General features: G+C 33.5%; 1 protein-coding gene and 1 long non-coding RNA gene across 3 annotated transcripts; both read right to left on the reverse strand.

Annotated features, from left to right (window-relative positions):
• Positions 1–6,653: 6,653 nt before the first annotated feature.
• On the reverse strand, positions 6,654–8,282 carry LOC121232166 (uncharacterized). The gene is made up of 3 exons (XR_005930406.1): positions 8,002–8,282; positions 7,789–7,926; positions 6,654–7,715 (listed from the first exon to the last, which is right to left on the reverse strand). It is a non-coding gene; the product is annotated as an uncharacterized lncRNA (long non-coding RNA).
• Positions 8,283–9,703: 1,421 nt separating this feature from the next.
• On the reverse strand, positions 9,704–14,634 carry LOC107916935 (uncharacterized). 2 transcript variants are annotated; one of them, XM_016846310.2, is made up of 11 exons: positions 13,969–14,634; positions 13,597–13,688; positions 13,268–13,461; positions 12,349–12,388; positions 12,105–12,186; positions 11,885–11,962; positions 11,656–11,781; positions 11,205–11,326; positions 10,416–10,455; positions 10,180–10,254; positions 9,704–10,090 (listed from the first exon to the last, which is right to left on the reverse strand). In XM_016846310.2, exons 1-11 carry the CDS (start codon positions 14,019–14,021, stop codon positions 9,949–9,951), a joined length of 1,044 nt encoding a protein of 347 aa, XP_016701799.1. In that variant the 5' UTR covers positions 14,022–14,634; the 3' UTR covers positions 9,704–9,948. The 2 variants fall into 2 exon arrangements, with proteins under 2 accessions (XP_016701799.1, XP_016701798.1); XM_016846309.2 differs by having other exon boundaries at positions 13,925–14,634.
• Positions 14,635–18,662: the final 4,028 nt, after the last annotated feature.

An 18,662-nucleotide genomic window follows, 5' to 3' on the forward strand; every position in this document is an offset into this window, starting at 1 on the left:
GGGAAAGCTAGTGGTAATAGGGGATACTGGTTTACCTAAAGATGTGGACTGGGGTGATGTAGGTAGGAATCAAGGTGCATAACCAAAACTAATGAATAGACTTTTTCTTAGGGGAATTAAAAAGAATACTCTCCACTTATCTCACAATCTAAAAGCCATCCACTAATGATTTAGGCTCAAATAGTTACAAATACTGACCAATCTTCAACTTTAGATTACTAAAAAAAATACTCAAGGCATACGAATCAGGCAATTGCAATTGGTTTAATAAACTTACAAACACATTATCGTATTGCTCCACTATAATAGCCCGTTTTTAGGTTAAATTGAAACTGTAGTTTTGGGACCACAAATTCGAAGTCAAAATATTTATTGTATTATTTTAATAAGGTCTATAGCATGATAGAATTATTGTGTGAAAGTTTCGTAAAGAAATTTTACTATTTGAATGCTTAATTAGGTAAAAATGAATAAATCACGTAAAGCGTAAAACTTGTGTGCTATTAGTTTAATGTGCCTAATAGCTATGGTTTATTAAATTAGAAGTACTTATGATGTAATTAAATCATTATTATTGGTAATAGACATTTATGGGCTTATAATATGTAATTTAAATGTTTTAAAACAAAGGTTATTAAAGTAACTTAATGAATTAATAAGTAAAATAATAAAAACAACAAGGTTGTCATTTTTACTAAGCCATTTCTACCGAAAATTTAGAAGAAAGAAAGACCATAGATGCATGTGTATTCGGCCAAGCTTTCTAGTTCATTAGGTGGGTAATTTTTGATTCGTTTTTAATGATTTTTACGTTTTTGAGATCGTTGCTTCATATTCTAGCTAACCCGTGACCTAATTTTTGAATTTGTTAATGAATTCATGAAGTGCCATTGTTGAATATTTGAGATTTTAAATGATTGATGATAGATTTTGAATAGTTAAACTAGTTTTGTAAAGTGATTTTTGACAAAAATATCAAAAAGGGATTAAATTGATAAATGTGTAAATAAATGCAAAATATCGGCTAATAGGGACCCCATTGAAATTCAGCTACCATGGGTTATGGCCTAATTGTGTAATTTTGCATTTTTATATGTTAAGGACTAAATTGTAAAAATTAAAAAGTATAGGGGCAAATGTGTAAATTGCCAAAAATTATGTATTAAGGGCTAAATTGAATTAATTAAATACTAAAGGTACTAAATTTGATAATATATAGATCAAGATAAGCCGAGATCAAGTTTAGATCAGGGAAAAGGAAAGATCGACGAATAGCCGATAGTTTTTATCCGAGCAATATGAGGTAAGTTCATATAATTAGAATCGAGCTTTTAATTGCTTGTATTTATTTGAAATGTATGTATATAATTGAGGAATTGATGTACTTGGAATATGAGTGCCTAACTGATATACATATATTGATGGTTATCGAGCCTCGTTGGAACCGTAAAAATTCATAGTATACGAGTGACATGTCACTAGGGTTACCGTTTTGGTTGAGCTCTTGCATTTGTTGCGGACTCACCATAGCTCGTATGAGCTTACCGATATATCAGCTCGTAAGAGCTTACTATTTTCAGCTCATTGGAGCTTACCGTTTCAGCTTAATAGAGCTTATTGTTCATCAGCTCGGGAAGAGCTTACCGATCATGGCTCGAAAGAGCATAAATGATAATGAATTGATGGATTACTGATGTTATTCACCCGAGTATCCTTTGAATTTCTAATAGGTTCAACGGGCACAAATACTGTTTATACGGATGGGTTACAGTTTATAAATGTTATTAATGTTATATATGATATATGAATTTGGAATGATGCAAAGTATTGTATTAATGGATGGTTTCATGTTTTTTTTACAATGACTAACATGTGATGAATACTTGTGATTAGGTGTTTGTTAATTGAATTGGTTGCACTTTAAGTATTGTTTTGATTATATATAATGGTAAGTTTAATTCTAATTTATTAGGGCTTACTAAGCTATAAAGCTTACTCAGTTTCTTTTTCTATGTTTTATAAAGGTTCGTTAGCTTGCTCGTTTCGGACAAGTCGGAGTTGTACATCACACTATCCAATTTTCGACTGGTACTTTTGAACCTGTGAAAATATGTAAATATGGCATGTATAGACTAGTTTAAATGGTGTTAGTTATGGTTACTTGAAAATTATGCTTTTGGTATATTTTGTGTATGAGCTAAACGATGTGACTTGGCTTATTTTGGTATCATCTTTGGTTGTGTATAAGTGTTCAATTATGGTATGTTTTGGAAAAGAATAGATGGAATGAAAATGTGCAAATGATGTTTTGATATATATTTGGTATATGAATGGATTATGCATGATGTTGATTAGGTAATTGGGTATGTAAATGTTAGGTTTAATATGGCAAATAATGTGCATTGAAATGGTTATTATGATTGCCAATTGAGTTATGAAATGTGGTCATTTATGCTTGTGAATGCTTGTGTGTATTGGGAGGCAAAATGGCTTTGTAAATAGCCTATTTTTGTCTACACGGGCAGGGACACATGGGTGTGTAACAGTCCGGTTTAGACCCTAGTCAGAATAGTGGTTTCGGGACCACATATCCAAGTCAGAAAAATATTTAAATAATATTTTTCCATGTTTATGATTTGTGAATTAGCATGTGTTAAAGTCTCGTATGAAACTTTAATCGTTTATGTGTTTAATTTGTAAAAATGACTTAATCGCGTAAATTGTAAAAGTTGCCCTGCTACTTGTTAAAAGTGCCTAATTGTTATATCTTCTTAAATGATAAGTCCTTATGTTGTTAATATACCATTTATATGGTAAGTGGACAATATTGACCTTATATGTTAATGTTTAGAATATTTATTAATTATGGGCAAAATGGTAAAATGCATATTAAAGTAATTATAATAAAACAAAAGCATGAAAATAAGCTCATTTCTTGATCTAGCTAGGGTTCAGCCAATCAAATTGTTGATCTAGGTATGGTTTTAACTCGGTTTTTGATAATTTCTACGTTTTTGTTGTCGTTGCTTAGTAAACTATCGAACCCATGCCTCAATTTTTGATTTTTTTAATGATTTTGAAATGTGTCATGGATGAATTCATAAGCTTTGTGATGTTATATGTTGAAATATGAAAGCTTGATGTTTGATTTACACGTTTTGTCTTCGGATTTTTGATGAATTTGAGTAATTTTGGCTAAGTTGTAAAAATGTTATTTTAAAGGACTAAATATGAACAAAAAGAAATGTATGGACTTGTTGAGAGCTATGAAAATTCTGCTAAGCTTATGTATAAGCAAATTATGTGTACTTTTTTATTTTGTGAATTAGGAACTAAAGTGTCAAAATGTAAAAATGTGAGGGCTAGTTTGTAAAATGCCCTAAATGTGTGTTTGTGGATTTTTTTGAATGAATGTGTGATTAAATAAGTTAAATTTGAATTTATTTAGATTGGGAACTAAAGAATATGGAATTAGATTGGGGAAAGTCGAAAGTCATCGAGTAACCCATTCCATCTATCCGACGAGGTAAGTCGATATACAAATAAACTTGTTTGAATTGAATTATTATTATTCATTTGATATTGAATTGTGATGAATGAATGTCCGAGCTAAATATGTGCTATCCGAGAAAGTATCGACAAAGTTCCGACGTATTAAAAGCCCCGTACGAACTATAGGAATAGTTAGGATACATATGTCATGACATAGGGTTCCGATATGTGTTATTGTGTAAGACCACGTCTAAGACGTTGGCACCGACTTCTATTTCACGTGTAAGACCATGTCTGGGACATTGGCATCGTATCTGATTTCGTGTAAGACCCTCTCTAGGATAGTGGCATCGATGTTTAATTACATGTAAGACCACATCTGGGACGTTGGCATTGTATATGCTTTCTGATCTATCCGCGTATCCTTATGTTTCCGAACAGTTCAAACGAGCATTCCGAGATAATGAATAACTATGTGAAATTTTATATTCGACTCAGGTATATTTGCTTTGTATAGCTTATTTGAGAATGAAAGGTAAGAGTATGAATATTAAATTTGATTTAGAATTTGTCTTCAAAGTGTAAATGATTTGATGATGTTTAATTGCTTTGAATGATATGTTTATTTGTATATGGCTTACTAAAATTTTGAAAGCTTACTTTGTGTGTGTTTGCATTGTTTTATAGATATCGAAGCTATTGTGAGCTCGGAGATCGTCGAGGATCATCACCACACTATTGAATCTCATTTTGGTACCTTTTGAAAATATATTTAGTAAAGTATGGCATGTATAGGCTAGAAGTATTTTGGATAGGTTTTGTAATGTTTATATTTAGCCAAGTGATATGGCTTGATATGGTTGTGTTTATCTTTTGATTTTGGTATATGAAATGTGATGAAAAATGTTCTATTTGATGTGTTCATGTATGGATTAGAGAAAGGGTAAGTTTGGCAAGTTTTGGTATGAGATTTGATTATGAGTTTAGAGATTATGAAACCATATGTTTTGATATGATTTGGTCTTATGTTTTGGCACAATTAAGCTGAGTTTATAAGCATGTAAATGATTGATAATGTTATGGCAAATGTTGTATGGATTGGTATGGATTTTGGCTGAAATGGTTGTGCAATTATGCTTGTTTCTTTGCTTGTAGGATGACCCAAATTGAGGTGGCAAATTGGTTGTTCAAATGCCCTATTTTTATCCACATGGGCAGGGACACAAAGTGTGTCTCAGCCGTGTGCGACACACGGCTATGTTGCATAACCGTGTGTCCCCTGGGGTACCTTATAATTGTAAGTCAGGCTCAAGCACAGCCAAGACACACGGGCGTGTGGCTAGCCGTGTGGCCCAAGTCAGATTCGACCACAGCCAAAGCATACGGGCGTGTCTTGCGGCTGTATGAACAAGTCAATACGTATGCCCTGTTTTAACACCGTTTAGACACACAAGCGTGTCTAAAGCCGTGTGAGGCACACGGCCTATTCACACGAGCGTGTGACCTATACTTATTTGAAAAATGTTTAAGTTTAGAAAAATTTTGTATGCATTCGGTCTAGTCCAGACCCATTTCTAAAACATGTTTAAGGTATCGATGACCTATATAAAGGACTCTATATTTATGATCATTCTTTAATCTTTAATGCTTATGAAATGAAAGTTAATGTTCTGATTTTGTCCGGTAATAGCTTTAACCCTAGTTCGGCAACGGATACGAGTTAGGGGTGTTACAGTGTGTCTCAGCCATGTGTGACACATGGTCATGTTACACGGCTGTGTATCCCCTGGTGTTGAAATGATATGGAAGTAAGTATGTTGATAAGTCAGTTTACCTTACAGTTTTAGCACAGCTTGATACACGGGTGTGTGTGGCTATTTCGAAGGGCACATGGGCTAGACACACTGGCGTGTGGTTGGCCGTGTGACCCAAGTCAGTATCCTCTCAAGTTTTCACATGGCCTGGCACACGGGCGTGTCCTTGGCCGTGTGACTCAAGTTAGTATGTATGCCCTGTTTCCACACGGTCTAAGACACAGGCGTGTCTATTAGCCGTGTGAAGCACACGGGCGTGTGACATTTGAAATGTTGAAATTTTTCTAAGTTTCCAAAACTTTAATATGTTACTGATTTAGTCCCGAATGTATGATTTAAGCTTTATATGTTTGATTTAAGTACATACTGAATGTGAGTGAATGATATTTACTAAAATGAGATGATATTTGATAAATAATTGTTCTAAACTAGGTTACAAGTCCGGTAATGCCTTTTAACCTATTCCGGTGATGGTTACGGATTAGGGGTGTTACATCCACGGTTTCCTATTGTTTCAAAGTGACTAGTTCAGCTATGGGATCTCGGAAGGAACTTGAACCAAACCTCTCCTAGTGTACATGCACCGAGGCTATGAATCAATAAAAATACAATTATAAATATAGTGGTGAACTGCAAGTGTGATAAGCCAGTTGTAATATTAGTAGTGTTACAATGAAACACCCAAGTATTCCAAGGATCGAACCCAAAGGATTGCCAAATTGGTAATTATGTTTATCAAGTTAATTACAAGTTAAGCAATTACTAATCTAATCAAGTTAGAAATTATTAGTGCAAGTTCAAATAAAATAATATTTGAGCTATATCTAAATTAACACATAAAAATACCAAACTAAATTTCTTCCTTTTTACTAGAAACGATGCAAATTGATTGAACTAATGGTTGAATGAGTTATGGATTACTAACTAATATAATAAACCTATGTTGATTATTTTGTTTGCTACTCCTAGCTAAGAATCTCTTGTCGATATCATCCTAAACTAAAAGAAATGACCTAAGTTCTCCTCTCGGTCTCACTTAGACATATAAATCTCCTCTCAGTCTCATTATTCGACACAAATGTATCAAAGTCCTAAATGATAAAGTCTCCTCTTAGTCTCGCCTATCTAAATCTTCCACTAGATGCATCAATTCTAGTGTAATATAAAATTTAATACACTTGAACAAATAATCAATCAAGGCATAGATAATAACTTAGCTATGTAACTCACTTATCAATCAACCAATAAAACAATTTGGTACATGATTAAACTTCAATTCTATACAAATATTGTAACAAACACATGGTAGGCATAAAATATAAAAGATATGGGTTAAGAAAATACTCATTAATAGATAATCATCTGATGAAGCGTGAGCATTTAATAAATCTCCATCCACAATCTTCTAGCAAAAATGAAGAAACAAAAATACTACAACAAAAACAAAAAGAAAATTGAAAATCTAAACTAAGAAATATGAAAAGTAAAGAACAAATGTTCAGCCAAAAAAATCCATCTTCAAAAGATTATGAATTAGAAGTTATAGTTTACTAACATTTAACCTAACATTGAGCAATGCCCTTAAATGAAAAATAAAAGACTTAATCTTGTTTGGACACAAAATTGCCCCTACAGTTTTTCACCCGTCAGGCAGCAGTGTCAAGACATTGAGATTTCAGTGTCGTGACATCCAAAACATTAGCTAACTTGTGTATCTTGGGGGTCTTGGTGTCATGACACCCACTCTTCGGTGTCTCTACATCACTGGAGTTGGCCTTAATTTCTCCACTTCATCACCTTCATGGATACCATAACTTCGGGGGCTCGGTATCATGATGATGGTTCAATGTCACGACATCCATCCCTTGGTATTGCGACTCCTACGACAGTTTGCTCCAAGCTAATTTTGTGTTGAAGTTTTGCATCCTTAAGGTGAAAAGTCCGGATGTTGTGACTTTTATGGCATCGGTGTCGCGAGACCCACTCTAAGTGATGGTGCCCTTCGAAGTTGGACCATTATCTTCTCCCTATACTAACTCAATGACATTGTTAGGTTTCCTATGGAATCGTTTGGCCAATTTGAGTCTCAAATGGGTAAAACTAAGCACAAATGTTTATTAAGGCTTGAAACTAAAAATCAAAAAAATATATAAAAGATAATTAAATTTCTTGAGAATAAGCTCCTCGAGTGTATTGAAGAGCCTAATTTGACATATCAAATTATGACAAATCATAGAGCAAGTCCAGTTCAACATATATAGCCCTTATTGCTTTTAAACGTAGAAATGGTACTGGTCCAGTGCCTTCCCCTCAAGATGCAACATTACCTTTCGAACCTTAGCACTATCTAAAAGTCCTTCTGCCTTAAAGTACTACTCGAGCTTAGACTACCACCCTCGTAAATCTTACCTGTCAAATCATAAACAATCAAGCTTGTGAGATCTATCATTGCATTACATAGGACTTGATCAAGACTACATACTCGTACTCCCTATTGCCAATGAAGAATGAGTAGCCATAGACTCCTTGGCCTGAAAACCAAGAGGAACCTCCAATGGTTCTTTTAGAGGAAATCTGGGTGAAAGCCCTCCTAAGATCCTCTTGCCCTTAACCTGAACAACTGCATTGCTTGCAACGGGCGTTAGGTTCCCAAAATATTGTTCAAACAGATTGGGAAGCTAAGACCTCAACTCACCTTTGAAATCATCCTTTAACTCCTTCAGTCAAGTTTCCAACTTAACAGCTCATTGTGACAGTTCACCTTGGAGCTTGACCACCTCTTATTGCAGAAGTCCCATATCCTTTTGCAAGCAAGTAGTGACTTCGTCACCATCCATAGAGGATCGATAAGGCTTTGATACCTTGGATGCGCTTGAACTAGAAAAGATGAGAAAATAAAGAGAAAAGATAGAGAGAATAGAGAAGAAGAGAGAGTGAGGAAGAAAATTGTGTTTAACAAAATTGGTAATTGTTTCCCCTCTCAACAACAAGTTAAAAGAGGAAAGGAAGAGTTGTTACAAAAGTTAGTTAGGCCATACAACTGTGACCTTTACTCTCCAAACGCACCGATTCATTAAAATAGCACACGCCAAAACGCAATGTTTCACCCTCATTATATATGTTTCCTGTTTTCATATTTAACCTATAACACAATTCTTTTGGTTAATTCAAATTAACTCTTCTTACATATTGTTTAACCTTTGTCTTCAAGATTCCAACTCTTCAATATATTCAACACTATCCCTTACTTTTTTTAAGGTTTTACCAAGCACTTAAAACCCTCTTAAACAACAAAATTCAGAATTTGAGCACAACGGATATGAAAAATTACTAGTAGACAAAAAAACATCTTGTTGTACAAAATTGTTCTGGAACAAATCTTGCGTGTTATCCATATTCCATGTGTTGTCTAAGATGATACTAAAATTTTCTTCTCAATCCCTTAGTCTATTAAGAAAGTATAAATAGTATTAAACAAGACACTTGCGAAGGTAGAATATGACACAAATTTAAAATCACACTTTTCAACTTTCAACTCCCATCCACATCGTGTACAACAAATAAATCCTTTATCTGAGCATGATATCCACAAATCACTGATTAGAAGAATTTTACCAAAACTCTTATCCAAAATTACCGTAAGGTTTTGTTTCATTTTGTGATGCAGTTTCAAGCAATCAACTCTAATAGTATTACTACTAATATTCTTAATATTATTATCCAATAAAACACGAACCTTCCTATTTCTTTCACATGCAAACCTTTAAAACGAGCTTTTTCTGATCTTTTACAAGCTCCTTCAAGTTGTAATAGTTTGTGTAATTGGGTAATGTTTTGTGTATCTAGTTTTACACAGAACATTAAAGCCACCTTCGGTACTCTTGACGTGACAGAGAAGTGTTCTATAACACTAAAATTTCAAAATGATGGATGTAAGATAGATGTTACTGCATTAAGGTGTTTGATATCTATTCCTCCTCTTACATTATATTTCCTATGGCTTAAAATATAAATGTTATTTGTTAATATACCATCTTATGTTTAAGATAATTAATTTTAAAAAATATTTTTTTAACAAATAGTTAATATTTTTCTTGGATTTAAATAAAAAACTTAAAATAATATATATCAATTTGATCAAATTAAACAAAATTAAGTGTCGAATTATACAAAAGAAATTCAGATAAATATTAAATATATTAAATATTCACTGAAAAATCAAAGGTGCAGAATAAATCACTTATCACACCACTAAGCTAACCAAACATGACATACAAGATTTGCACTAATTTGCAATAATCCAACCCAAAAAAACCCTAATCTTTAAACCCAAATTTTCATATGTTGAAAAAAAAATAAAACAAGAATTTATCTAATTCAAACTTAAAATCAACTCATCCAATTAACGTTTCTAAATTGCATTACGGGCCGCGGATAGTTTTAGTCCCGTGACATTTATAGGTATATTGAAAAATATCCACCCAACATTTTTCAAATTTATAAGAATTAACCAATCCAACACCAATAATCCAAAAATGTTCCGCTACACATACTGCAACTGACAACTAATAATAGTTAAACTGATTTAAAACCTAGGGGGAAAAAAGCCGCCTCCAACGCAAATTGAAGTGGGCAAGGCTAGTCAGGTTTGGTCATCAAGCTGAGGAGGCGATGATCCAAAATCAAGGTTTGGGAAGACACCAGGCCGCCTTGGCCGAGGTTGGATCGTTAGCAACTGGCTTGAGTCGCCCACCACATCTGCCCATCCATAATGAGGTTCCGCCCTTCAATAATTTGTCAATACTTGTCAATTTTCTCTTCAAATACATAAGTACATGCATAGAAATGCAGATACGAATTTGCTTCGTCTTACTCATAATACGTCTCTTCATGAACAATTAAATCCCAGCTTTCACCAGTTGTGCTCTTCCCATATTTGTGAACTTTCCTGTTTTCCAACCAAAGGGAATTTTAGTCTCTCCCGTGTGGAATTGAATCAAAGAGAAATACAAATGAAAATGATAAACAAATAGATAAACACGGTCCAGTTATGATTCAGAATGCAATTTAGCACATGGAAGTTCTAAAGCTAACAATGAAAGTCGTTACCCATTTCCGAAATGCTCCTCACCCCATGTTCTTGACCAACCTATTAGACCAGAATACCTTAGTTACAAAAGTTACAATAAATGAATCAATTCAATGAGCAAGGCATACATGAAAAACCATGACGATTGAGCTTTATAGTGTGTAATCTCAGGCATAAAATCACTGAGGCCACTTCTATACCAAGAGTAACAAAAGTTTGTAAACGATTTCCTTTTTAGTGACCCATTAAAGCATAGCTTGTACTAAGCAGATGTGATAAGATCATAAGAGCGATATATTATACAGATCATTATCAATGCCATGAAAGGGAACAACATTGAACCAATAGGCCTTTACTTCCCATTGAAGACAAAAGAACACACTTGTTCAATGCCTATACATAAATTTCAGGTCTCCTCATCCGTGGATGAATAAAAAGTTGCATTGAAAAACTAAAATAGTCTTCCCAGAAAATCTTGTCACAACTCAAAACAGTTAAACAATCCAGTTCAGTTGTGCATTTCACTTTGACCATTAAGATTTAAGTCAAGTGCCTGGAGAGATGCTCAAGAGAATGTTTATTTTCATTGCGCAAACTGAAACAGGTTTTGGCCTACGGCTATGGTGGTCATCCTAAGTGCACACTTTAGAGAAATACCAAAAGTAGTTTTTGCTTAAGGAGCATGAGCAAATAATAATAATCAATGGCTACTCATCCAACCTATGAGATGCTATGCAAAACCCAAATTTGAAATAAAAAACAATCACATTATGCATCAGAAGTAGAAAAAATCAAATGAATATACATACGGTCGCCACTTGCAGATACATGCCACGTCTCCCCTTGACGTGAACCAACAACATCAAAGAATTTCTCTTCCCACTTATCTCCCCATCTTGTTCCCACTTCAGTCTTAGCCCATTTATCTGTCCTGAAAATTATCAAAAAAGAAAATTTAATGCAACCACAGGAAAGTGCTTGGGATAGGACGGTGATGCTAAGTAGGAAAGTACAAGAGAAGAAAAGTGTATAATCTCAATATCAGAAAAAGTTTTCTTATGAATATAAAAGGAAAGGTCGTTGAAATTTCCATCAATGTAAGAACAATCTTCCCAGAAAAAACATGGCATGTATCGTGGTTTCTCTCAAATGACCATTGGTGCAAAAAAGATCATGAATCTGAACTACTAAATTAATTCAAATCTAGTAGTCAACTAGCACACTGAGTGGTTTTGCATAAAAAGCTTAATTGAAAATTACCATTTGAGAACAGATCCTCTTCCATCATAATGCTCTCCCCATTTCTCCCACCATGACTGTTCATTCAACCTACCATACTTATGTGCCCCTTTCTCTGTCCACCCTTTAGCATCATACTTCTCCCACCTACCAAACTAAGTTTATCATCAATAGGAAGTATTAATAGTAAAAATATATAACAAGAATGGAATCTAATATCATAAATTCCATACATTGATTTATAACTTACCATTTCTCATGCCAACCCGCATTTTCAATACCTGATTTAGCTTGCTTCTGAGCACTCTTCTCTATGTGTGCTAAATTGCTGCATTTTTAAAGATGTAGTAATGATTGCACTGATGAAAAATTGCTTGCATAGTAAAGTGGAAAGATCATATTTGCCTCTATGTGATAATTGACAAAATTGAAGTATTCACTGATCAGGTGAATGATGTGGAAATAAAGACCTCCATTCATCTTGATGAAGCAATTCTTGCCAAGTTTCCCACCATGAATCTCCTTCAGCATTTCTTCCTGACTTCTCAACACCTATGAAATATAAACTCTGATAAAAGTAACTCAAATACATGCTCAGATGATTTTAGAGTCATTTCGGCAAGAATAAAGCATGAGAAATTAATTAACACAATTAGGTGATACAATAAAGCAATGGAAGTGGTGATAGAATAAAGCAATGAAAAATGCAAGTACCTAATTCTTTGTATCCACTCCAGTCACTTGTCTCCCACCACTGTCAAGGAGATCAATAAATCCAATTAAATACATCTGGCAAGGATAATACTTACTGGGGTTATAATACATGTTAAGTAACAGAATTTTAAAAAATTATGTATTTTGGTAGTAGATTTGAAATTCTATAGTCAAAATTTTTAAGAATCATCCTTTCTTCCTCAATTTAACTAACAGTTAACGTCAATGTCCCCTTCTGGTTGCTTTCATCTCTCGAACTACAACTCAAATCATTCTCGAGTTTATATAATCTTACAGAAAAGATGATTCATTATACAAATACCTTAGCTCCCCACTCCCAGAATAGAAAAAATATACACTTGGCTGATTAATTTGTCATTGTTGCAAAGCTCTAAAGAATAAAATATTCTAACTAATTTGAATTATTTCATTCACATTATAATAACAGACATATTTTAAATCGTTCCACCCAATATATCAACCATTTAATACAGAAACAAATGTTAGGCACCAATAAGGCAATAACAATATGCAAAGCAGGCTGGCCGAGTAGAAAAATTCATGTTCAACATGAATAATTTTGAGTGCGCATATTGACCATTTAAAATACAGAAATAGATGTTCAAGAAAAGATCAATATAGAACATGAATAACTTGGTGTTCTTTAGAATTCTTAGCAAATGATGGCCTGTCAGAAATCTCTTCCAAGTTTGGAAAAATACAGAAATAAGTTTCTCACAAGAATGAGTTCTCTTCAAACAACCATGGTGGCAAACATAATACCTAATCGTTTTAATATACAGTCATAAGTTCATATATTGCGTTTGTTGAAAGAACTTATGAATATCCGCTCAATTGCAACTAGAAGATCAACAAAATTCATACATCAAAATATCATGAAACAAAAATGATATTATACCGTTTCCATCCATTCAGAGGATCCGTCATGGGATTTACCACCCATCATTGTCCATCGACGCAAGTATCCATTTTCACCAAGGTCCTCTCCACTTTGTCGATACCAGGTACTGCCATCTTCATTTGTGCCAGACTCATTAACATTCTCATTTAACAAGCTAATTTCCCAGTCCTCCTCATTTGCAATACCCGTGTCTACCATGAAGAAACAAGCAAACAATCGTATCCTTTATTAGCCATGGTCATCTAAATGCCATCAGAAACCTAAAATACAAGAACATGGAGAATTCCAGAATAAGATTCAACAGATGAATGAGCATTCTGTGTTACCTCTTGTCGGTAGAGTATCACGAGACTGAGGACCAGAATTTCGAGGCGTACACTGAGGGTAGAACTTTTGTTGTTTGGAAGAAAATCGAGATCTGTGACAAGCATAACACGATATCAACATTGCATTACAAGCTTTGGTAGCGAACAGAACATTTTAAGTTTTTGCATACAAATCAATAAAAAGGAACAAACAAATTAACTTCCGCAAAATAAAATGCGTAACTAGCAAGTCACTTATCCTTTGTTTAGATTCTTTTTTTAAAGAAAAAGAAGATACAGTCTTAAGATTGAAAGGAAAAAGTATAGCATGCTAAAAGCAGTGACGTACTGAGCCGAAGCAAACGACATTGCAGGAGAGGGCAGAACTCGGACCTTGTGAAGGCTATTCTTGGAGTCCAACCGCCAATTCTCCCCCTTCTTCTCATTGCTATTAGCTGAACCGTTGCCTCTCCGGATTGGGACGAGGGGGTCGGGGTAGCAGCAACTGATTCGACTCAACACAGTGAGCCGAAAGCACATTCTCTGTTTTTTACGCGGCGCCAATCCATGGGAAAAGTTTAGCTTGGAGAGGTTGAACTCAAACAGAGTTGTGAATCCTCTGTCAGTCCTCGACATAGATTAAGAAAATGCCATGGACGAGTTGCGAGAAAAGAAAGCCTAAATATATAAAGTGTTAAATTTCAAAACAAAATGAAGGGAAATTTGTTAAATGAGGGAAGTAGATTTGGGGGAAGAGGAGGAGAGTTTCGAAATATGAGGAAAGTGGGGGTTGAAAAACATGACAAATGTAAGAGAAAATTTCGGTAGAATCTTTGCGTTTGGTATGATGCATTTGACGGACAGAGGACTTGTAAACAACACTGCAATCAACTTTAAAATAGCATCAAGAAATATTAAAGGTTTTAAGAGAGGCGCTAACGAATATGTGTATGTGTGTGTGTGTGTGTGTGTGTGTGTGTGAGAGAGAGAGAGAGAGAGAGAGAGAGTTGAAGATGAGATCGGTGGCCCCTCGCGCTCGGGCTATGGCTGGCTTTGGCTTTGGCAAATTCGGAATCCCAATCCGGCGATTTAATCATACACGTAAGCACCCCCGGGTCCCCTTTTGCCTCTGTTGATTCGCCACGTGTTTTCACATCAGTCCTCACAATTTTCTTTTCTTTTCTAATTTTCTAGAAACACATGTATTTGCGCAAAATATGAAATGTTAAAATATGTTATAAATTCCTATATTTTTTATAAATTTAGAATTTATTTTTATTTCTAAGCATTTAATTCTTTTATCGTTTTACTTTTTAGATTTTAAAATTTAAGTTTAATTATTAACATTATTAAAATTAGGGTAAATTGCATCAACAGTCACTCTAATTTCTATTCAGTCACTAAACTTTCAAAAAATAACAAATCAATCACTAATGTTATTAAAAAGTGATAAATTAGTTACCCATTAACATTTTCCATTACCGGGCTAACGGGACAAGTGATGTGGCCAATTAACTTCCATGTTGGACGAGACAAGGTTGAGTGATTGTTTTTTTCCCCTTCCTTTTCAATTTTTTAATAAATAGCTCAATATTTTTACTTTTTGCATAAATGGCCCAATATGTTTATACTTATTCTTCTCCATCCCAATAATCTTTGTTTTCACAGATGGTGATCTGCTTCAATCTACTATCAATCTCTTTTGTCTCATTCTCTACCTTCCAATCTCTCCCCATCCAAATTTTGCCATGCCAAAATCCAAACCACAGCTTCCAATCTATGCCCTCGTGGCCGCCATTATTGTGTCGCCAATTTCAGAAACAAATATTGCAATCCAACTATGTGGGGAAATGTCGCAATAAGCTACCCTTTTCGATTATCAACCCAACCTCCCAATTGCAGCAACAACCTTATCGTTTTATCCCTAAACCATGGCATATTCTACGTCCAAAGCATCTGGTATGAATACTCTGTGTGTAACACCTCTAACCCAAATCCGTCGCCAAAATAAAGTCTTAAGGCATTACAAAATAAAAGCACAATTCCGAATCATTATTCGTATATACACGAATAAGTCTCGAAGATTCGTCAAAATTTATTTCACAAACTAACAACTCTTAAATTTTGAAACATTTCATAACATTCAATACATTATAGCATATACAAATTTTAACAAGGATTTGATATAAACGTAAATAATTAACCAATTATTAAAATACATGAGTAAACATTGACTTTTCATATTAACTAATGATAACTTACTCAATTCCAAACTCAAGCATCACTTAATATCTAATATCAATTGAATTTTGTACTTACAGTCACATGTTAAAACATTGTTCAAACACATATCTTAATATATATTTTCAAAGTGACTATCCCAATTAATGCCGTATATTTATGCATATTAACACCATGTAATGGTTCATTTATGAAACTATCTTTTATGACTTAAAGAAATGCTTTGTCATGGTAACCGAACATATATACTACTAAAGACATATGTTTCATACTTAGCAAAGAACGTAGGTCATATCTGAATTACTAATCACCTTATTCCAAACATTTTTGTCTTACAAGTATATAATCCAAACACTACATTAAACCTATTTATCAACCATACCTATTTTATCAATTATTTAAAATATAATACATGTATTTTCACATCCATACAAACCACCCCAAATTGACTAATCATTCATTCGATTACATATATATAAATACCATATTCGAATCAAATAATATGCTTTTGAACAAGTACATATATTTGTACCATGACCGAACATATCATTTTAAACCACATATGCCACCAAAATTTCTATCAGCGAATTATCACACTAAACTTATTAAACATTAAATCTAAGAACATACTAGGTCAAACAAAGCATAATAAGCATGTTCACCTATATACCATATTTAGTATATAAACACTTCCAAACCAAACAAACATATTTATAGCCAATTCATTTATGCCACTTTCAAGTTCATTAACCAACTTTAATGCTCAAACTCATATCACTACTCATCCATTTCCAAAAAACATATTATCCATCACCTATGCCATTCATTCGTATTTCATAGCATAATAACTAACACACTTTAAACCACAATCAAGCACAATCAAAACCAAACTTAGAAGTAAGCCATTTTTGCATGGCTTTAATCTTACATATCTGAATTTCAACATTTCAAAACACATTCCAGCCTATACATGCCATAATTCAAGTTTAAATTATAAAAGTACCAAAATAGCTAATAGTGTGATGAACTTTGTTCACAGTCCCCGAGCTCGTAGCTTGACTCCAAAATCTATAAAACAGAAACAAGTATACACACAGTAAGCTATTATAGCTTAGTAAGTCATAAGAAAATAAACATCACAATGATTTAATCAACTTATTTTAAGCTAACCCAAATTTCATTATCATTATCAAGCTTAACCTCAAACCTACAAATGAGATAAATAATACATTTTCTTACATAAATTCTACCTTGGCCGATTACTCACTTAATCAATTTGTCCTAATATCATTCAACTTTCTAAGCCAAAATGTCTTAATATAATCAAACATACACATACACATTTATATAAGCTCAAGAACCATATTATAACATCATGTAGATATACCACTTATATGGTCGAATATACATGATCACATATATACACATATCCAAGAATCAATTCTACAATATTCATACTTTTTTATTTACAAAGCCGAATGCACTTACCAAATTCACATATGATATTCATTTGTATCACACATAATTAGTACTAAATATCAAGTTACTTATTAACCTTATCTCAAGAAAACAACAAGCTATCTCATACCTGACCATTTAGCTCGTTTTACACATCCGTTCACGATTTACCTTTGCCGATGAACCACTTGGAATTGGATAGGACACTCGGATAATCACATATATCATACAATGCCAACGTCTCAGACATGGTCTTACATGTAATTTTATATCAATGCCACTGTCCCAGACAGGGTCTTATTCGCACACATATATCAGAATCCTATGTCATGACATATGTATCCTAACTATTCCTAAGGTTCATACTGGGCTTTTGGACGTCGTAACTCGGTCGAAACCAATTCGGAAACATAGTAATCAAGCTTATTCACATTCAGCTTTACCATAAATAAAATTATATATTTCATTTCAGCATATATACCTTGCATTTAATTGAAACTATGTATGTCTATTTGCTCATAAACTTACCTCGGACGATACAAAACGGAACAGGGCAGCTAGTCGACAACTTTCGCTTTCCCACGATCCAAATCTGATTTCTTTGGTTCTTGATCTAAACATATTCAAATTAAGCTCATTCAAACATATTTCATTCAATTTAGTCCAAAAACACATAAATAGGCAAATTACCATTTTACCCCTGACATTTACATTTTTTACAATTTAGTCTCTATTGCACAAAACACAAAATATACAAAATTTCAATATACTCATGTTGGGCCAAATTTTAACCATACTCATACAAGTCCATATATTTAATTTATTTCACATTTTAGTCCCTCAAATTATTATTTTTGCAATTTAGTCCTAATTACTCAAAATCATCAAAAACTCCAATACAAAACATTTTAATCTAAAACATATATCTTTCATATTTCATCATCAAACAACAAAAATCACAAGCTCTCAACAATGGCATAACTCAAAATATTCACCAAAATAAAAAATTTAAGCATGGGTTTTGTAGTACTCGAAGCAACGATCTCAAAAACGTAAAAATTATCAAAAATCGAACTAGAACTTACCTTGAATCAAGTTGAGAAAGATGACTAAACCTAGCTTCTCTTATTTCTTTTCTTTTGTTTCTATATTCGGTGGATGAACATAATAAAATGATAGCTTATTTTAATCTTATGTTTTATTATAAACATTTTATTACATAATTTAACTTTTTAACCTTGTTTAATTTTATTCATACTTCACCTTCCTATGGCTGAATGTGCCCATGCAAACATCCAAGGGTATAATTGCATTATAAACACCCCACATTAAAAGAACAACTACTATTTGGCCCTTTTACTACTAACCTTCAATATTTCATTTTATGC

This window comes from Gossypium hirsutum, chromosome A01 (genome assembly GCF_007990345.1).
Source record: "Gossypium hirsutum isolate 1008001.06 chromosome A01, Gossypium_hirsutum_v2.1, whole genome shotgun sequence".
Lineage (NCBI taxonomy): Eukaryota > Viridiplantae > Streptophyta > Magnoliopsida > Malvales > Malvaceae > Gossypium > Gossypium hirsutum.